General features: G+C 38.7%; 1 protein-coding gene across 17 annotated transcripts in view; it reads right to left on the reverse strand.

The window, feature by feature from the left end:
• The window catches only part of RYR2 (ryanodine receptor 2), a 235,952-nt gene that overhangs the window by 81,565 nt on the left and 132,533 nt on the right, over positions 1 to 21,854 (reverse strand). For all 17 annotated transcript variants that reach the window (XR_013392185.1, XM_077925763.1, XM_077925761.1 and 14 more), the window contains 19 exons: positions 21,423 to 21,528; positions 19,701 to 19,844; positions 18,377 to 18,650; positions 17,923 to 18,037; positions 16,334 to 16,466; positions 15,597 to 15,700; positions 13,305 to 13,440; positions 12,144 to 12,330; positions 11,031 to 11,136; positions 10,396 to 10,516; positions 9,490 to 9,659; positions 8,405 to 8,625; positions 7,693 to 7,783; positions 7,255 to 7,395; positions 6,146 to 6,309; positions 5,343 to 5,421; positions 3,622 to 3,711; positions 2,192 to 2,329; positions 741 to 818 (listed from right to left, as the gene is read on the reverse strand). Coding sequence is in view for 16 of the 17 variants with exons in the window: in XM_077925763.1 (XP_077781889.1) it covers positions 741 to 818; positions 2,192 to 2,329; positions 3,622 to 3,711; positions 5,343 to 5,421; positions 6,146 to 6,309; positions 7,255 to 7,395; positions 7,693 to 7,783; positions 8,405 to 8,625; positions 9,490 to 9,659; positions 10,396 to 10,516; positions 11,031 to 11,136; positions 12,144 to 12,330; positions 13,305 to 13,440; positions 15,597 to 15,700; positions 16,334 to 16,466; positions 17,923 to 18,037; positions 18,377 to 18,650; positions 19,701 to 19,844; positions 21,423 to 21,528 (2,598 nt within the window). In the remaining variant the exon portion in view is untranslated. The remainder of the gene's footprint in view (positions 1 to 740; positions 819 to 2,191; positions 2,330 to 3,621; positions 3,712 to 5,342; positions 5,422 to 6,145; positions 6,310 to 7,254; positions 7,396 to 7,692; positions 7,784 to 8,404; positions 8,626 to 9,489; positions 9,660 to 10,395; positions 10,517 to 11,030; positions 11,137 to 12,143; positions 12,331 to 13,304; positions 13,441 to 15,596; positions 15,701 to 16,333; positions 16,467 to 17,922; positions 18,038 to 18,376; positions 18,651 to 19,700; positions 19,845 to 21,422; positions 21,529 to 21,854) is intronic.

Below are 21,854 nucleotides of genomic sequence, written 5' to 3' on the forward strand. Positions count from 1 at the left end.
TTGTTATTGCAGATCTTAATTGTACTAACTGATTTATCTTCTTGAATTTTTTTTTCAAGCCAAAAAGCTGCTCAAGATACAGTGGTGCCCCGCAAGACGAATGCCTCGCAAGATGGAAAACCCGCTAGACGAAAGGGTTTTCCGTCGCGGAGGCGCTTCGCAAGACGAAGTTCCCTATGGGCTTGCTTCGCAAGACGAAAACGTCTTGCGAGTCTCGCCATTCCCCCCCCCCGCTTTCCCCCCCTTTTTCAAAGCGGCTAAGCTGTTAATAGCCTTTTAACAGCTTAGCCGCTAAGCCCGCTAAGTCGCTAATAGCGCTAAATCGCTAATAGCGCTAATCCGCTTAGCCGGCAATGGGGTTGCTTCGCAAGACGAAAAAACCGCTAGAAGAAAAGAATCGCGGAACAGATTCTTTTCGTCTTGCGAGGCACCACTGTACACTGAAGAAGCTGTACTCTGTACTCTGCTTGGGGCTACTCTTTGTAGTCCACTTTTTGTAACTGGAATTATAATACAAATGTTGAATTTAAGCAACTACAATAGCACCCACTAGTTTTTGCTGCAAGGACTAACCTGCTTAATCCTCTGGAAATTCTTAAAATTGTACAGATGTCATATATCTTTATGAATGATAGCTACCAGAGGATAAGCAGGGAACTTGCATTGTACAAACACGGTGAAAGAAACAAAAGCTTTCTTAAATGTTTCTAATACATGACATTAGCTGTGATATGACTTACATGCAGTTCTCTGGAGAGGGTAACATTACTCATGTCAATTGCACGAGGGCTATAACCATGGACAGTATCTACAGAAACCTGAGTAAATATGAACAGATGTGTAACAAAAAAGGGAAAAAAGAATGACCAAATACAAGTTAAAAAGTTAAATGACAACTTACAAAGGATAAGAGGTTTATTAACAAATCATCTGGAAAGAGGGAGCAATTGACAATTTATCAGCCTACACATATTTCTCTATTAAAATGCAAAATGCTGCAGATTAATAAGAGTTAGGCACAGTCTAGATAATATTTTTTTATAATAAAAAAATTGTTAGTACAATACTGACATTTTGGGGACTTTATGAAACTGCATTGTGCCAATTTTCCATTTATCTAAATGAATATTGGCATGTGCAAGGAATCAGAGTGAAATCAAATAGAAATGGAACCAAAAGATGAGACATGCTGAGCATTAATACGATATTCTTCCAAAAACTACAGGTACATGATACAAATTTCAGCTTGAAGAAATGGTCTATCTACTGGAAAAGGCAAAGAATATTTTAAAGAAATGAATGCTGCCATTTCTCTTTCCCCAGAATCTCTCTTGAAACACTATCCGGAAAAATAATAATGGACTTTGTTGTAGATTAAAGTTATTTTCTAGAAAATACTGCAATCCTGAAAATCATTTATCAGGAATAGTTGCGATTACCTATACAGAGCAATCCAAACTCCTGACCTGCCAAGCTAGAGGAGTTAGGATGTGATGGAAATCTTGCTCCACAGGGTTCCAGTGGTTTTTTTTTTGGGGGGGGGTGTATGCTACCATGGAGGTCTCTGTTTCATGTACCAACAGCAGAAGCAAACATCCCTCTCCCTTCAGTAACAGCCAGCATAAACCCCCAAAACTGGGTGGAGAGGAAACAGACTTGGTTGGCGAATGTTCCATTGGAACATAAGCCAATCCAGTTACCAGCAATGAACCTAATCTGAGTCTCTCTGCTGTACCAGCCTGGAGTTGGCAGAGCAAAGAACAGTTGTGTATCACCTTCTGCCCTAGGCCAGCATAAGCAGCAGAACCTCAGATATGGTGGTGGCTCCAACACTCCACTGAACTCTGATGCTCCTAGCCAGGAGTTGGGATTGCAGCCCTAAGACTCTTTATAAATAGCAAGTTTTAAAAAACACATACAAAATAGTGTCACAACACTGTATAATTCAGTCTCTTGATTCATTCAAAACTGCACACACAGCTTTAGAATTTTCCTCACCTCTTTTCCCTACATGTGCAACACAACTGAAGTACAGCAGCAAATGAAGCTGGTACCTGATTATTTTTCATGACGATAGTATGCCAAATCCTCCTCTACATCTAAACTAGTCCTTTATATTTATTAACCATTGGATGCCTGAGATTATGTTACGCGGTAGAAGCAAACACTTGCAGCATGATACAGGATGTACCTGACTTGTCTGTGATATTCGGCGTGGCCTGTTATAAAGAGCCATAGTATCTCCTTCCCTCGTTCTCTCAACCCGCCATCCCCAAGCAAGCATGGTTTTCAAGGACTCCTTGATTGGCCATCTGTAAATTTCTTTCTCCTAGGGAAAACAAATAGATGGTTATGTTTTTAGTTATCAAGTAGCTGAGAGGACAGTACACTCTCTTATAACACTATTATATTTTAATTATTACATAATTTAATAGTAATCTAATACTTGCCTAGGTAAGCCCCAGACCTCTAGCCAACTCTGGTATAGCATTAAAATGTAAGAATAACCAGCATACTACCCAGCATGTCCACATTGGAATGCAGAAATATAGCTTGATTCTACAAATATTCATTTTAAAACAAGTTTCACTGCAGTCACTGTAACAAACTTTTCACACACAAAAATGGAATCAGAGGTGGGCTGCAAGGATGAATTGCAATATCACTGTATGAAGTAGAGATGATGAGGTTACACTACCAGCCATCTCAGATTATCTCAAAAGGTGTACACAAGACAAGACAAGGGAAGTCTTGGACAAAAGAAGAAAAATGATAAGCCCATCACTTAAACTCAATATGTCAACATAGGCCAAAGAGAGAGAAGCAAATTATTAGTTAAAAGGTGCAGCTCATGTAAAGGTTTGATGAAAAGATTCATAAAGACGGTAGCCCTGACATGAGGTGAAAAACTGAGGAATCGAATTCTATGCGTTTAGAATTCATAGATAAGCCATTCTATTTTTAGGGAGGCCACCAAGGAACAAGACACATACTGGATGTCATGGAGTGTGGCATCAGCCAGAAATGTAGCTGCCCTGGAAATTTTAAGTAACATTCTTGTTACACAGTCTAGGTCCTGATATGAATTCTCTAGATCATCCAGCCATATGAGGGATGCCCTGGTAAACACTGAGGATGGACACAAGTGTTGAGCAGCAAGGACAGCTGCTTCATGCGCTCTGCATAAGGCGAAGTCCAGTCACCATTCTGAAGAGTCCTTAAACTGTGCATTCCCATTTTTAGGAAGAAGGAATTTAGCAATGAAGATGACTCATGATTATCCATGGCTGGGTTTTTCAGCATATTCATAAACTGTTGGTCAAGGTTATAAAACCTATTGGCTATGATGACTTTTTTATATTGTAATGAAGTGCCCTACTCTCTTTCCTCTCTCACAAGTCCTGCCTCAGACCAGACGAGAAACTTCAGACTGGTGGAACGTGCTCAATTTGCACAAAAATATCATTAATCCCGTCTTCCTAACTTAGAATGTGTTCTAATATATGAGAGGAGTTCTAACAACCAAGGGATTTGTCTATTGTTTTAGATATCACTAAAGTTAATTTTAATAATAAAATGAAAAGATCACCACAAACAAAACATTTGACATGAACTTCTTACCTTTTCTGCTAACAGTTTATATTGTTTCATTAATGGCTGCACTTTGGAAGATTCTGAGTATGTTTCACCATATATCCACCCATTTGCAAACTGATAAAAATAAAAAGCGGGAGGGGATAAGCTGAACAGGAATCTTGATGTCATTTATGTTTTGGATGGTGTTTTTGCATGCTATCATTATGCTACACCCACTTGTCGAAGAGAACTAGACTCACCAGCATATTTTTGCCTTGGTTATTTTGAACTTAAAATGACTTAACAGCTGTAATAACAATATCCTATATTCTAATTAGTCATGCAATAACTAAAAACTTCTTATCATATATATGATTATTAAGAACTTCTTATCATATATACTAATAGTGAACTCATTCTCAGAATACTAATGTAGCCAAAACAGCTACATTATCCATGCACAGGCTAAGAGGAACCCAAAGGTTTGCAAAAGGTTTTTTTAAAAGATGGGGGAAGAAAATCATCCCCTCCCCAACAACAAAAACAGCCCATTGACTGAGCACACTTAGAGGGCATGGAATGTTGACTAAGTGTTAGGGAATGGAAACAGAAATGTGGCTGAGGAGGTGGAGCAGAGTGGAACACTCCAGTGCACCATTGTGCTGCAGGTCCCATCTATGGAGAGAATTTTCTGAAAATCTCGGTGTCAAACTTATCTTTGTTGCTTGTTTTTCATTTCTGTCTGTCTCGCTCCTTGGTTTCAACAAGAAGCAAGGTTTTTTAATTGGTTGCCCTAAATATGTGACTAATTCTCACATATAATATGCAGTATTATATGAATAATATTACATGTATATACTCTCCAGGTTTCCAAAAGTAACAGATGCATACAACAATGAATATAATTGTTTAAAAATACTCATGTATTAATACCGATAAATTTATGCTGCAGAAATATAATACTGAATGACACTTGAGTCTTTTATATGTATAATATACAATTTTTGCATATAATTTTGCATATAATTAGTTGGCTCAGATGTAATGGGAGACTTGATATAATGGGGGGAAAGCTCAATTGGGGCAGAACCACCAAATTCTGGGAATAAATCCATTTAAAGTGGATTATTCCAGCTTCCCTAGTCCCAACTATAGTAGATATAGACTTAAATCAAGTGCATTTTAAAACAAATAGTAACTAAAAGCTTGCATGTGTATGTTGTGGTCATGAAACTTGTATTTTTACCACACAAGAGGTGCTCTTCAAAGAGAACAATTTTTTTTAAAGGACCATATATTAAATAGTGCATGCATGATGCAGAAGCATTGTATATATACCTGGCATCCATCCACCCCACGGCACTAATATGCACCGTTGGTAAAATTGGATCAGATACTTATGATTTCTATTTTTCTAGATCTACAATGTCATTTTCCAGATAGAAGGCAACCATGCAAACGCAACCATCCAAATATCTGATAACAAACATAAACATCCTTACTAAAAGCAAAAAGCAAAGAAAAAGTGTTAACTAATTAGATTAGTATAAATGTAAAAACAGGGACTCCTCATTTACTGAAACTCAGAAGATAAATGCATTTAAAGAAAACTTTTTGATTAAAGAAAGAAGACTGTTCTACTCATGCAACATAAACAAGATTCCATGATGGATACTAAAAATGGAAAATGTGTTTCAGACTATTATCCAGACAGATTTTTAATACTTTAAATATGCTTTGGGGGAAAAAGTTGCTAAACATTTTACCTTTTCCATGCACCATTTATCATGGGAATGTTCTGCATATTTGTTAATAAAGTAGTCTAGCTTTTCAGGAATTGTAATGCTAGATAAGAAAATACAAGACCAGGATTAATAATATATATAATAAATTGTGCATTCCTTTTAATCCTTCTTTCATAAAAAACAGTTGATCATAACATACTTAGAGCCCTAAAAGAGCTTGAGACCAGCAAATACCTAGCAGCCCACCCCCCAATACAGACCAAGTTAAGCTTCGATATGTTCCAAGGAAACCCTGCTGATCATTACAAAACCAGCCAAATGTTGTTTGGTAATAACATGTAAGTGGACCTCCTCTGTGATGACCCCCTTTGGAATACTCTCCCTGAAGTGGTCCAAGAAGTGGTTACAGTAATCAGCTTTAAGTGCCTCTTCTATATACAATACTTGTCTCCCCAGCTTTCCCACAAGGCAGCAAAGGTTTAGGATCAGAGTTTTCCTTCTCCTTGATTGGCTACCTTCCCAGCTTGACAAGCATCATCTGCCCCTCACTTCCCTCTATAGCCTGTGTAGAAACTGCCTTCTTGACCGTCAGACCCACTATTGGTCTCATCTGCTCAATCTGCCAGAGCCAGGGGAAGTCTCTAGCTCACTGAGGATTAGAGACCCATCAGCTACCTTCACCTTGTTTAGCCAGCCGGTTGAAGTTGTTTCCTGGGATGTGGCTGCTGTTGCATGCGGACAGCTTCTAGGAACCGCAGGCAAGAGCTGAGTGCGGGTTGGACAAAATACACCAGAAGTGGCACAACAGTATAATAAATCCTTACTTCGAAGTATCAACAGGTTGTGGATTAAAGTTCCCATCTGAATCCATGGACGCTTGCTTTTCCATCACACCCACATAGTTTGATTCCATGTAATCAGGAGGCAAAGCCCCAGCCACTGCACTCAGGCACGGCAAGGCCAGTTTGAATAGTTCCTGTTCATATTTCTGGGAAGACAAAGTAGAATACAAAAGACCTAGCAATGAATTGAGACAGCCTCTATTTTTGCTGGAAAATTAGCAATGTTTTAGTATCTGAGCTAGCATCACTTGTACTTTGATCTACCATGGCGTGTACATTCAGGATCTTCTCTGGGCAAATAGCACTGGAGGGAGGGGTTAAATTTCTCCTCCATATCTATGGTGATCCTGATTATTATTACCCCACCCCACAGGGCTGATGCCAGTCGAATTTTTCAAAACATGACATTAAATACAAAGATGAGTCCTTAGGTGGTTCCAGGGCACCACCATTCACTTAAAAAAAGAGGGGGTAGTGAGAAATCTTTTTCTGAAACCAGCTTTCTGCCATCTTCTCTATTTTATCCCATTTATTTACTTTATTTATTTGCATTCTACAGAGCGCTCCAAAACTGAAGGATAACAAGTAGTATATATTGGTGACCCATGGTAATTATAATGGCCTTATCAAAAGGAGTGGAATCATGAAACAGTCACCATGTAAAGTGTCCTCACAATTTGGCAGGACTGCAGACATGGCCTCCAATGTGGTATGAGGAGCTATTGCCAGAATTATCAGAGGAAATAAAACCTGGCATGCATGTGCAAGCACTTGTTTATACACAAAGGAGTCACATTTTGTATGTAATGCACAATTATTATTGCATATTTGGAAATTATTCATTTTCAAAGAATACTGTCTTCACATTACGTTAAAAGCCAGGGATCCTGGTACAATAATTTAGTTGCATTCATGGCCATAAATTGTCATTTTTATATACTTATTTTATTAGGCAATCAAACTTTGCTGGGGAAACTATGAAGAACATTTAATAAAGGGTTTGCAGGAATATCCATTTCTCAAAAAAGACATTAGAAAAATTAGAGTACATTATTCTTCCAACATGCTTAAAACATAAACTTAAAAGTTACCTTTTGAGATAAGGCATCAAAAATACCCCAGAACAACTTCCTGGACAAATGAAGTTCTTCTTCTGAAGCAGCACCAAAGTTGCCCCATCCTCCTGGTAAACAGTAATACTTCCAACATCTTTCATAATGATTTGTCAGCAACTTGGGAGGGGGAAAAATAACTCAGTTTCAGAGAATCCACTATAAACTTTGTAGAGCAGTTAGGTATGATCAGTTTCAGGTACTGAGACATAGACCTCCAGGTATCGGGCAATATAATAATAATGATGATGATGATGATGTGATCTGTTTTGAAGAGTGTGCTGGATGTAAATGACTGTGACGAAATGTTTTTGCTTCACAGTGTAGTCAAAATGCTGTTATCAGATCTAGATTCTGAAGGATGATGGTAAGTGGCAGTTGTATATTCTGAAAGGGAAGATTAAAGACCACACTCACCTTAAGAGGCATCTTTGCATGCTCATTTAGCAGTGGAATATCAAACACTAATCTTCTCAACAAATGTTGCATCATTGAAGGCCTCAGCTGACTGCAAGTAGAAAGAAAATGGTGAGTAGAAAATGTGTTCTACTGTTGGAGGATAGCAAGCAACCTACTTTGCAGACCTTATCCAAACAGTGTAGAGTTTATTCTGCACATGTCTGTTTATACTTTGTTGTATTTCTTTGGATTCTCTTATGACTTATGAGAATAATTTTAAGAAACCCATAAACTTGTATTCATCCATTCCAATCCAACCCTATGAATATTCACAGTTCAATGGAATTTATTCCCAAAGAGGTGTAATGTTCTGTTGCTATTTCAAAGCATCCTGAGTACATTCAAAGCATCTTTAATGTATTTTAATCTTTGTTGGAAGCCGCCCAGAGTGGCTGGGGAAACCCAGCCAGATGGGCGGCGTACAAATAAATTGTTATTTTATTATTATTATTATTATTATTATTATTATTATTATTATTATTATCTTGAGTATATTATCAGGGAGGTGACATATTGGGATTATAATATACAATATATTGGGCAGCTCCCAACAGAATACTAAAAACACGATAAAATATCAAACATTAAAAACATTTATTACCAATGTTATTAAGAGACACTTTCGCTCTAGAAACTAATTTTCCTATAAATCCCAGAAGTATACACTTACCCACATATGGAGAGTAGGCACTCTTCAATAGAGTCCCGTTGAGCTTTGGTAAGAGAGCAGCCCTTGGAAAGTCGGTACACAGTATGTAGCAAGGAATCTATAAGGGAAGCATGGTGTTCTGTGCCAGCAAAAAGAGGAGCACATCTAGTTAATAAAGGCAAAACAGCAGTGCAGAGGTACCGATTGAGAGCCAGGGCCATATCTGTAGCACTCAGAGCAACCTATAAAATAAATTGTAAAGCTATTAAGGTAGGTAAGTTTTGTTCTATACAAAATGGTTACATAGTAACATGATGACAATCTATTAGGTTTGCTTTCAAGGAAGGCAAGATGGATTTTTATAGGAATAAAAGGACATTATGAGTGTGCTAAACTTGTTTTGTTTTCCTCTGCCATTTGTTTTCAATATTTAAAAAACTCATATATTTGCTAAAATCACATAACATGTTTATTATTTCATATTTCATTTCCCATTGTTTTAATTGGAAGATTCAGCTGTCTGTAATCACAAAATATAAAACAATAAAAATAAGAAATAAGAATAATTAATTTACAAAATGCCTGTGTAATGTAATGTAATGTAATGTAATTATGAACTCCTCAGATGGTGTGAACTGCTGAGAGTGCCATACAATGATGTTTACGCACCTACTAAATACATTTTTGTTTAAGCACTTCTGAGGTGTAACCCAGTCATTTATGGAAGATTAGTTTTATATTTTATGAAACATTTTGCTGTTTTAGAGTCTGATTTTTTTTTAAAAAAAAACTTTTATTGTTCACAGATTTTGTGTTTCTGCAGTTTATTATTTTTTTTTACTTTACACTGCTTCAATGGCTTTGTGCTCTGAATTTATCTAAACATTTGTTTATTATTAGTAGATAATAATATCTTACACGAAAATTTGAATTTGTCTAAAGTTATACAATACATCCATGGAATTTGAAGTCAAGTCTCCCAACTTTCAATACTCAATTCTAGAGTATTGCAAAAACTTTCCTTATCATTTTCGAGAAGTCAGAATACATGCATGGTATAGATCTAGATCAAAGAGAGAACCTAGTAATCAAAAGTTAATTGTTACCGTATCTAATGAAGCAGCAGCACGAAGATCTGGCAGAAAGCCAACTTCAAGAAGGTGTAGAAGAAAATCCTGGTCTTCAATCCCATAGACCCTGTCAAGGAACAATACCATGGCTGCCTTGTGGTCTGGGCAAAACCCCTCTGACATATCAGGTTCCACCACAGTACCATCTGAAAAAAAAAAATCAATTACACAGATTTCTGGTACTGATACAAGCAAATTGTACCTGCAACAAAATGTTGCAGCATGGAGTGCTTCTGTTCAGGATTTCGGGCAATCCAATTCATTCCTCCTCCCCTCTATTTTTCCCCTCTGACATTAGTCAGCCAACAGTCCGTGTCCACTGAGCATGTTCAGTCCTCAAATGGCTTGTTCCCCCTGAAAATGTTTCTGTATCAGCAAACCTGGGATTCTCCCAAGACTTATGGTAGCATACCTCCCTCTTGAGCATTGATGGTACCAACTTGCCTACATAAGGACCGGCTCTCAGAGAACTGAGATCACTATTAGGATATATGATTGCATAACTACTTCCTGCCAAGAAGAATGAGTGTATGAACATCCTCTAGACATCCTCTAGATGGCTTACCCATTTTCTTGACTGAATAAAGGGAATTCGGCAGATAAAACCTAAATCATTCCAATCACAAGCACTATGGCATCCTTGTTATTGCAAATATTGATACTGAACATCTAGTTATTGGTTTACTATCTTCGAATCATTATTTAATAATCACATACTCCTGCAATTCTACAACTGAGAGGCTCGTGCCAAGGAAAGTCAGTGTGAATTTCTGTTTCATTTCCATTTTAATTTTCATACATATTTGAGAAAAAGGTATTGTAAATCAGTCAAGCTTTTTATGTTAGAACATATCAGAAATAAAAATGGAACACTTTTCTTACCTTTTGATATTGTTGGCATGTGGAAAGGAATACTAATCACACCCACCAAATCTTCCAAAGGAATCAAAGACCGCAGAATGGATCGTATTCTAATTGCTTCCCCTTTGCCAGCATGGATTAGCTAACAAAGGAGTAATGCAAACATTTGTTTATATGATTGATATCATAATATGTACACATATTATTCATAAGCAAGAGAGTAACAGTAATGATTTCAAACAATGATTTGAAAATCTAGAATACTGGGGGGCTACAGCAAAGCTTAACATACAGGTATTCATGAGAAGCTAGAGTTATAGTACACAGTATATTGACACTAGGTTGGAAAGTTGTAGTGCTCGTGTTAAGTATGTTTGGAAAGCTTCACTCACTTAGAATTGAAGAGGTAACAGTGTCAATGGTTGCATTTCCCTGTATGCTAAAGTGCTGTTATGCTTAAAAAGTCTGAATGGATAAAGCCAAAACTCATACTTAAGTTTCTCAAGAGTATACCACCAACAACAGCAGCAACAACTTACAACTTGATACCCATTCAGAAACAGCAGTACTATTAAACCTGTGCTCTGATTTTAACCAATTAGCAGCAAGTAGATGTTAAACAAGGATGATAAACACTAGTAAACAACAGAACCTACATGCATTTCTGGAGCACAGCGTCCTAGGAGATCAATCAAAGCAGCATAAAAGGTCATGATGGCATTTCCCATGTGAATGGTATCATCTTCTTCTTCCACCTCACTTCTGTTTAATTTATTTTCCCAACAGGAAGGAAAATAGAGGGTCAGCGAGGAATTTGTTATGGAAGCTTAACTTTGTTACAAAAGCAAGACTAGGTTTTATCCCTGGTATATCTAATAATAATTGCCTCAAACTGACTCTGGAGTCCAGTTATATAGACTTCTAACATTGCTCCACAAGAAAATGTAGCTTGAGGTATCTCTTTTACATTTATGTAATGAGCCATCCACATGTAGTCACTGCAAGCCCTATGCTAATTCAGTGAAGATTGCCTTCATGGGGCACTGTGAATCAAACCACAAAGGGAACAATGCCAGGCTGCTGAAGGAAGGTAAGCTGTTACCTCAAGTGGTGGCAAAGGGTGTGTGTGTTTTTCTGTCTCTAAAAAGAGGTGTGGGGCTTGGCCATCTCCTCTTCAAAGGTAAGCCAATCCCCCAAAGTTCTTAGAATTTGCCCTCCCTCTGGTAATTACAGACTTTTTCATGAGAGATGGTCCCATGAAAGGTGTGTGGAGAGGAGTTATTTGGCCCAGCCTTAAACCCTTCCTCCCACACCTGCAATAAAAGAACTTACACCATCTGATATTTAAGAACTATGGAAAGACAACTGCTCTGCCCCAAAATGAATTATGCAGTATTTATTTTCCAAAGCATCTTAGTAATACATTGATATATTCCATTGTTAATAAGTTATGTAAAGTCAGTGAATTATGGTACTGATTCAGGAGTAATAGAAGATGTCAAATTCAAGGCAAATATCTGCCTATTTGTGGTATAATAAAATACTACTATTCTGATTTACAACAAAAAGAAAATGTACTATTATTACGAATACTCCCAAAAGTTTCAAATGTTGAATTCTTGGGGACTATTGCATTTAGAAACCTGTTAGGTTTGGCAGCTGACAAAGTATTTGCAAATTATGAATAAAGCCTTATTTTAGAAAACTGAATTCTGTAAGACCTATTATAAAATAGGTCTGGGGAAGTTAACTCCTTCTTTACTACCTACAGTGTTTTATTGGATCCACTACTTGGTGAAGGTCCATCTCTTGTGGGGTCTTCTGATATTTTTATGGCTTCCTCCATGGCAGCAAGCAGGCCATTTCCACCTTCTCCTCTCAGTGCTGGTCCAAAACATTCAGGACGTCGAATGAGCAGTCTTACCACCACATTGGCATTCTCTTCAACGCTCTCTCCTACAGTCAGTAAGGAAGGCCACAGCCAAAGTCACAATCCAGGGCTTACATGGGGGTGGGAACAAGCCTAGATGAACTGGTACCAGCACCATGTTGCTGTGCCAGATGGAGCAGAAATTTTATTCATTACACGGTCCAGCTGTAATGACAGCCTCCTAAGAGTGACGGGAGAAACCCACGTCTAAGTAAGCTGAGAAGGTGACTATTATTATTCTGGCTGCAAGTAGGGCAATCCCACTATATCCAGATCAGGAAACATTGAAATGCCTAGCCAAATCAACCTTTACAAGCCATTTAGAGGACTTTCGGATTTCTGACATATTGTTGGGAAGTAGAAAAGTGAAAGAAACATGGACAAAAAGTAAGGGGCTAGGGTGAAAAAGACTTGGGGGAAGGGAGTTGAAATGGACACTTGGAGTGTGCATATAGATGAATTTTAACACTCATCCAGTGTTACCAAATGCTTATTTTAGTTCACTCTTTTGTTGCTTCAACCTCTTTGCTACAACAGTACTTTCATCATATTCTTAGCCACCCTGGTTCAAGGTAAAGAACAGTCATCTTGAAATCATTGCAATCTAGAGCCTGCATATTCAGATTTGTAAAGGCTAATGTTTTATCAATGATTGCAATATTCTGCAAAAGCTTGCCCTACAGCCACTTGCACATACAACATACCACTTACAAATCAGCAAAGAACAAAAGGAGAATAATTAGAAAATTGATGTCACAGTTACACAGGCACATAGCAAAACAGAAAGCAATATACCCTAACTGTTCCCATATTTAAAAAATAGAATACAAAATAACGTTTCCCAATTTTAGCCCTTCAAAACAAATGAGAAAGGCTGGTGACATAAAACACAAGAGGAGCACCACTTAATTTGGTGCATTAGTAGCAGTGATAGTCAAAGGTTTATATAATTATTTCGGAACAACAATAGTGGTACAAAATTAATAGGCTCCTACAGTACCATTGCAAAAAACAGCAAAACGAAGAAAATCCAAGTATCGTTCTCCTTCCACTGGGTTCCATCCAATATCTGGGTAACCTTTAGAAATCAGCAATGAGCAGCTTTGCAAACCACATCCAGCCAAGTAGCGGACTACCTAAGAACAAGGCAAAATTAAACAAAAGAGGCATTTACTGCAAAAAAAGAAGAAAACGCTCAAGCCAGTATTCTAATAGGAAGTCCTCTTTTACTCCCTTTTCAATAGACTGGCTATTGCAGCAGCAGAAACCCAAAGAAAAACTAATGCTATTCTAGGCTGCATCAACAAGAAGTATAGTGTCCAAATGAAGGGAAGTCGCCGTCCTGCTCTCTTCTGCCTTGGTCAGACCACACCTGTAATACTGTGTCTAGTTCTGGGTTCCACAATTTAAGAAGGATATTGACAAGGTGAAATGTGTGCAGAGGAGGGCAACCAAGATGATGAAGGCTCTAGAAACCAAGCATTATGAGGAACGGTTGAGGAGACTGAGAAGAGATTTGATAGCCATCTTCAAACACCGTATCTCAAGGACTGTCACATGAAAGGTGGAGCAAGCTTGTTTTCTCCTGCTATGGAGGGTAGGACCCAAACCCATGGAGTCAAGTTACAAGAAAGGAGAATCTGATGAAACATCAGGAAAAACATTCTGACAGAGCTGTTTGACAGTGAAACAAACTTGCTCAGGAGGTTATGGACATTCCTTCATTGGAGGTTTTTAAGCAGATGGCCATCTGTCATGGATGCTTCTATTGAGATTCCTGCATTGTTCTGCCCGGACACTGAGGTCCAGCGCCGAGGGCCTTCTGGAGGTTCCCTCGCTACGAGAAGCCAAGTTACAGGGAACCAGGCAGAGGGCCTTCTCAGTAGTGGCACCCACCCTGTGGAACGCCCTCCCACCAGATGTCAAAGAGAAAAATAACTACCAAACTTTTAGAAGACATCTGAAGGCAGCCCTGTTTAGGGAAGCTTTTAATGTTTAATAGGTTATTGTATTTTAGTGTTTTAGTGTTTTGTTGAATTATTTCATTGGAATAATTAATAAATTATTATTATTATCATCATCATCATCATCATCATCATCATCATCATTATTGCAGGGGGTTGGACTACGTGACCCTCAAGGTCTCTTCCAACTCTACAATTCTATGATCTAGTGAAAAATCCAGACAAACGTGAGACCTTAACATCATGTGACTGTCTGATAAGCTGCTGGCACAAATTAATGAATGGGGTGCACTTGGGGGGGGGGAGCATACTGAAGCTCCACTGAATTCAAAGAAATGTAAACATGCTGAACTTCCTTTGAACTTCTCCCAATTATGTAAAATTTGTGCAGCGTTGATTTTTCTCCTGCATCAGTGATCTATTCATTGATTTTCCCAGAGAACACTTCACTTCTCTACTCTTTTAAAGATGATTACCACAAGCTTATTTATTCAGGCTGATTATTCACAGATTTGCTTTTCCACTCAGGTCATGTTCCTCTGTAATTAAACTAAAAATCAAAATCTAGTTTGAAAATGTGTACATAGCTCCACACATTTAAAATAGGGTCATGTAAGATAGCTGCTGATCAAGAAACAGCAACTCAGAGATAGAAATAGATTTTCACATAGATCCTGTAGGACGGGGCCACATCCTGCAGCACTATGAATACCCAGGTCCAAATTTTTACTAGTCAATGGCTATTAGTCATGGCAGCTATTTATTAGCTCTGGTATCAGGCATTTGAAGACACAAGTAGGAGAAAAATGTTCATGATCTACTTGTGGGCTTCCTAGAGGCATCTGGTTGGTCACTGTAGGAACAGGAAGCTGGACCAAGCGGACTTTTGCTCTGATCCAGTGGGACTCTTCCAAAGCAGATCAATGTCATTAACAGTTTCTGAGTGAAGCTTGGAATCACAGAATCATGCTGCTGTTGATGACAGTCAGCTGTTCAGTTGCTGGGAGGTAGCGAGGGTTGCAAGTCTTATAGGAGATTATAATCCTATGGTAAGCAACATGGATATGGAAACCTTATGACAGGGAAGGGTACCTGAGAGACTCTTCAGATTTTGGATTCCAACTCCCATCAGCCCCAGCAAGCAGCATCAATGGTCTGGGATAATGAGAACTGCAGACCAGCAACATTTGGGTGCTGATAGGTTCTGTATCCTTGTGCTGTGGCATTTGGATAGCTACTACTGTATTTCATTAGTAAACAGATGCTTATGAAGATATGCAAGATACATACGTATAAAAATATAGTTAGCTATTCAGAAGCTGGTTTACCTTTTCTAGATCAGGTTCCCGCAAAGCTAGCGCAAGCTCATTATTATCCATTACAGATGCTGCTGCAACATCCAAAGGAGTTGATCCACGCATAGAAGGGGATGCTGTTAAGAGAACATTTCAGAAATGTTTAATGTATATAATAGGTTTGCCATACGTCCGGAATTTCCCAGACATGTCTGGAATACTGCATTCGTCAGCAGTGTCCAGATGGAAGTTGCCCAAATGTCTGGGAAAATCTGGGCAGCAATCTTCTTTTCGCTCAACAACTTTGGGCAAACGCAACAACTTTTCTGCTTGGATTTCCACTGTTTGAAATATGGCAGCCCTAGTATATAAAATGTATAGAAGTAGCGTGACTTACAAATAAATATCACAGCTAAGCAAAATTACTACCCAAAAGACACAGGTTTTATGTTATAGGTGAGGTTCTTAATTTTAAAAATGAACCTATGTACTTTTTATTCAGTCTATGTCATTACAGTTTTTAATATACCGTAATTTAGTAACAGTATCATAAAAAACACTTTGCTTCACTCGTCCAGTATAGAAAAATCTGTTCTGGGAAGGCTGTTCTGTAGAACTACTGTGGTAGTGAACGCAAAGCCACTCACTAACATGCTGGGGCTTTGAACAAATGTGCGATCCACAACCTGTGGACTCCAAAGACTTCTTAGAAAGCAACAGAATATATGGGTTGTGAATTGAAGGAACAGAAGGCTCTTTAGAATACTTACCAAGCCCAACACTGCTGTTTTCCAAAAGATAGCTAAGATGATCAAACATAGCCTTTTGATTCTGCCTGCTGATGCGGCAAAAATAACATAGAAAACGACAGCAATTTGCCACCATCTTAGGAAAGGTGATTTCCTAGACAAACAATACTATGTTAGAAAAATGGAACAGTTTGCAAAAAAAAAAAAAAAAAAAAAACCCTATGCATTTTAATATTTTTGATGTGTTTTGTGAATTTTTGTAGCTACCAAAAATTCCTTATTTTACAAAACATGGTCCTGCAAGTTATTTCTTCTACACATCTTCCAAACAGGCATTTGGAACACTACACATTTCTAATCTATTCTGAAGTGGAGGCCATCTGCAGAAATCAAAATGCAACAAAAATAATTTAGCTTAATTTGATTTAAATCCATGAGTTCATCTTAATTTCCCTTCAAATTAATATTTTGAGGATCACTATATACCAGGGGTAGGCAACCTAAGGCCCGTGGGCCGGATACGGCCAAATTGCCTTCTCAATCCAGCCCACGGACGGTCCAGTAACCAGCATGTTTTTACACGAGTAGAATGTGTGCTTTTATTTAAAATGCATCTCTGGGTTATTTGTGGGACATAGGAATTCGTTCATTTATTATTTTTCCAAAATATAGTCCGGCCCACCACATGGTCTGAGGGACAGTGGACCGGCCCACAGCTGAAAAAGGTTGCTGACCCCTGCTAGATACTAACACACTTAAAGCTCTTTCTATCTTGTTTGTCTTTGAATTTCATATGCAGTCAAGATTAAACCAATACCTAGGAACTTTTCTGTATCCTTAAGAAAATATAGCACCACACTCATTTTTAAATTTAATTAAAATTAAATTAGACATAGAACCACAAAGAATAGTTTTTATGTCTATATTTATAGCAAAAAGGGGCATGGTGTTTCTTTCCAAGTAAATTCTTAAGGGCAGTATCCAATGCACATGGGGGAAGAGAAAGAGGCCGATACAGAGGAGGATGCTTTCAGCCTTCCTCGCCATTCACCAATTTCTGCTTCCAAAACATACCAAGCTAAGGAGAACCATGTGCTCACTACCTGGTAGAGCAAAGAAATGAAGGTATAAATTGAGATATGTATCTTGAGTATGGATGCTGCCTATTCACTGAATTTCCTTCCAGTCTGGAAGGGGGTGCACATTCCATTAAAAGAATGTAGCCCAGATACCGCATCCGCACGTGGATGCATGTTGAATTTAGGATTGGGGCTCCAATTCTAGGAATTGATATGCATCTAGAAGCCTGATTCATCATATGTATCTCCTTCATTGGAATTGGATTTTGGACCTTAATGAAAGTTAAGCTGCTAACTATAAGCTGTGTACCCACTCTACCTTTAAATCACCTTCAAAGCACATTTTGTTCCCCTCCACGAATTCTGGGCACTGTGGTTTGCTAAGAGTTTCTGGGAATTGTAGCTCTGTGAGAGGTAAACAGTGCTCAGAATTCTGTGAGGGAAAGAATGTGGTTCAAATGTGCTTTAAAGGCATAGTGTGTACACAGTCTATATCTGGCATTACAGTCAATATTTAAAATGTTTTCTTACCTTTGACTCTCCTCCTCCAAGTACGTTCACCATTACCTCCATCACAGTCTCATGCATACCCAACGCTCTCATAAGATTAGGATGTTGGTAAAAAACTTTATTGTTCATTATATCTCTACGATGAAAAAAAAATCAAATATTTAAAAATATACCAACAACTTTACAATAATAAATAAGAATACAATAATAATTGTTTCAACTATTTCCCTTTAGTACCATGTCATATAAGAGAAAGAAATTTAGGAGGGCATACTCTGCAAAAATTATGCAGGCTGCCACTTTCAGTGATAGAAAGAAGCTGCATGAAATCACTATGGTGGTGGCTCATCTTTTCACATTCAAAATGCATGAATATCTTCGAAATAAACGGAAGCTCGTGAGAGTTGTTTCCCCCCATAACTGATTAGACCTAGGATTAATCAAACAAATTAAGAGAAAAGAAAAAGGGTTTTACCCTAATCCACGAATCATAAGCTTCTCTTCTTCCTTGCCCATTCTGACACTGAGGAGAGACCGGATCTGACCAAGAGAAGCAAGTAAGCTGATTGTATCTTCCACTGATACGCCATTTATAGTGTATGTCTTTGGCAAAGCCCGAACCAGGCCACCAACTCCATCATATTGGCGATGTAGCAAAACGAACATGGCCCTCACCAACTCTGGGTCTTCTATGACTGATTCTTGAGCCCATCGTACCATGGTCTCCGAGATCAGCTGTTGGAGAGTTGCTAAATGTAGAAAGCATTAAGACAAATATATAGCAATGCTTTTTCACCTTCAGCTCCAGCTAGTTAAGTGTCTAATATGCTATACGTATCAGAACTAGAAATTTAGAAAAATGCCTTTACTGAATATTCTTACTAAATCAATAATACATAGTTAAGCTTATTAAAAGGTAATGGGAAGACAGAAGTGACATTGGATTTTAAAGTATTACTATCATATTCACCTACTAAAGCTTTCATAAATCATTTGCCAAAAAAAATCTTTTTTGAATTTATGGAAACATATCATTGAAGGTTTTTTTAAAAAGCACTTTCAACAGCAAAAAGGTAATTCCCTATTTATAATCGAAAGCTGTGAATAATTTCTGGTTTGAATAAAATTATTTGTTGAAAGCAAAACAATCAATGGGTAGAGCAATCCTATACTTCAGTTACAATGCATAAACATCACCATTACACTGGCAAAATGGCAACTATATTTGATGTATTATTCTTAGTCTGGGGAAAAACACACGCAGCTTGAAAAAAATGCTAAATGCTGCGAGCATGTCAGATACATTACCAGCATTCTTTGGAATGCTGCCAGACCCTATGTCACCATCACACAGAGGGAGCCAGCCTGAGCACAACAAACCAGCGTCATTTCTTTCACATTGCCAACATACAAGAAACACAGAGAACCAGGCAGCATCACAGGGAAGGGGAATTCATGGCACTATTTTGTAAAGCAGGCACAGACACATACAAACGCTTTCAGGAATGCACTACTTTTTCTGCCCAGCCTTATGCCACAATGAAAGAAAGACACATAAACAGGCACAAATATCCAAACAGGTTCAGGAAGCTTCTAGCTCACATTCACATGGGGAAATCACCCTCCCCCCCTTTCCCAGTAGCCATCATTCATTGAAAAAAGGATGGTAGTTTTTGTGTTCACGGAAACTTGTATAGAAAAAGAAGTTATGGTTAGATTCAGACAAACATATCAGACTCTGCTTGATGCAATTAAATCATCATGGTTTTTTTATGATACCCACATGCTACTTTACTTACATGGCTTTTTAGCATCATCATCAATGGGCTTCTCAGCTTGTTTCTTTTTCAAGTGTGTGACTCTTTCCACAAGATATAGCAGGCGACCTTTAAGAGTCAAATCACTATTTCCATCCAGAATTCCATCTTCATCTAACTGAATTCCTAGGTGTAAAAATTCAAATGTTTATTAGATATCTAGAAGTCAAAAAGATACTCTCTTTGGGGAGGGGGCTAAAGAAGGCTGCCTGCCCTCCATGCCCCCCCCCTTTTACTCTGGGTGGGTGGTCCATCTTGAAAGCTAAGAGGAAACCATGATTTTTATCTACAGTGCATCAGAACCAAACTTCCAGCATATTATCTCAACAGCAGAACGTAAGTTCAGGTCACCAGAGTGTGTGTGCAGAGTGCACTCCCAAGTGGGGCAGGGCACAGAGAGAGCCCGCTGTGGTGTGCCTCACAAACCACACCTGGAGTGCATATGCCGCAGCCTCTCTCCACCCCCAGGTCAAGCTTCACCCAAGGATAGAGCTGCCATGGCTGGCTGCCTTGCATGCTGCACATGACATCACAGCAGTTGCTACCAACTCCTCTCTCTCCACTCCCAGCTCAGGCATGACCTGGGAATGGAGTTGTGGCTGGTGGCATTGGGCACAAGGAAGCTGGCTGTCTCTGCAGTTCCCTCGTGCGCCGGAGCCAGGCTTCAATGAGAAAGCATGTGTGTGGGCATGTGTGGGTTGCGCCCCCTTAAAAAACACACCTGGGCCATGGCCCCCACAGCTCCCCTCTAACTAAGCCAGTGTACAGTGGTACCTCGGTTTACAAACTTAATCCGTTCCAGAAGTCCGTTCTTAAACCGAAACCGTTCTCAATATGAGGTGCACTTTCCCTAATGAGGCCTCCCGTCGCCAGTGCCCTTTCACCGTTCGGATTCCATTCTTAGACCGAGGTAAAGTTTGCAAACCGGGACACTACTTCCAGCTTTGCAAAGTTCGCAAACCGAATTGTTCGTAAACAGGGCTGTTCTTAAACCAAGGTACCACTGTATTTAGAAGAGAGAGAAAATAGCCACTGCCACCGTGGCTGCTGAGAAGACCAAGGAAAGGGGAAGGGTACTCAGGCAAGAGCGGTGTCCCCGCAAACATCACCAGTGACATAGGCCACATGATTTGCCCCAACATGCCACATGGTGGTGCCAGGTCTGTTCAGTTCTGCAAAAACCTTTACTGTTAATGACCTACAAATCAAGCCACAATTTTGCTTCAAACAGTAATGCAACCATTACAAGGTTAAAAAACCTGAGCACTCTGATTTTTACTATCCTGTCATGATTGTCAGTTACTTATTTGCAGTGTTGCATAGCTTCTACACTGGTTCTTTTACATGCCTGAAAATATGTACTTTAGCCGCCCAAGTTCAATGAATCAAGACTACAGCTTGCCACTATCATGGAAGCTGTATTTTCCACACAAACTATGCAATTTTTTAAGCTTCAAACAGCAACCAATATGATATTGGTGGGCCCAAACCTCATAATGATCTACCTGTCCATTTGTCACCACAACACTATTAGAATGAGGTTGCCTGCTTAGGGGGAAACTGGGAAACAGGAAGACTGATGCAGACCCAAAGGCTTTGTAGTTTCTCTAATATATCTTTGAGTTTTCTAATAAAATTGATGAAACTATTTTATTTGTTTAAACAAATAAAACAAGAGTAAGAATAAGAACAAGAAAAATTTACCACAGTGTGCCATCAAATCTTCATGAAAATCCAAGAGGTGATCCCTTATTTCTTCAGGACAAGGGCAATCATTTTTATCATCCTTAAAATTCAGCAGCATATTAATCTTTGAAAAACATACAAATTAATAATTACATTTCAGATATGTTTACAAGGTTATGTATAGGATAGGAGAAAACTTTTTACTATTAGACTTCCAATAGCAGCTTAATATTCCCTATCTTCCTTGATGAGAAAAAGCCCCCTGCTCTAAGCTAATCTCTGGGGTGGAGGGAAGAGGGGAGGAATCCCTGTTTCACAAGCAGACGTCCTTTAGACTCTTTAAAGGTAAAGGTAAAGGGACCCCTGACAATTAAGTCCAATCGTGAACAACTCTGGGGCTTGGGCGCTTATCTCACTTTACAGGCCAAGAGAGCCAGCGTTTGTCCGCTT

The sequence above is a fragment of the Podarcis muralis genome, chromosome 3, assembly GCF_964188315.1.
Source record: "Podarcis muralis chromosome 3, rPodMur119.hap1.1, whole genome shotgun sequence".
Classification (NCBI taxonomy): Eukaryota; Metazoa; Chordata; class Lepidosauria; order Squamata; family Lacertidae; genus Podarcis; species Podarcis muralis.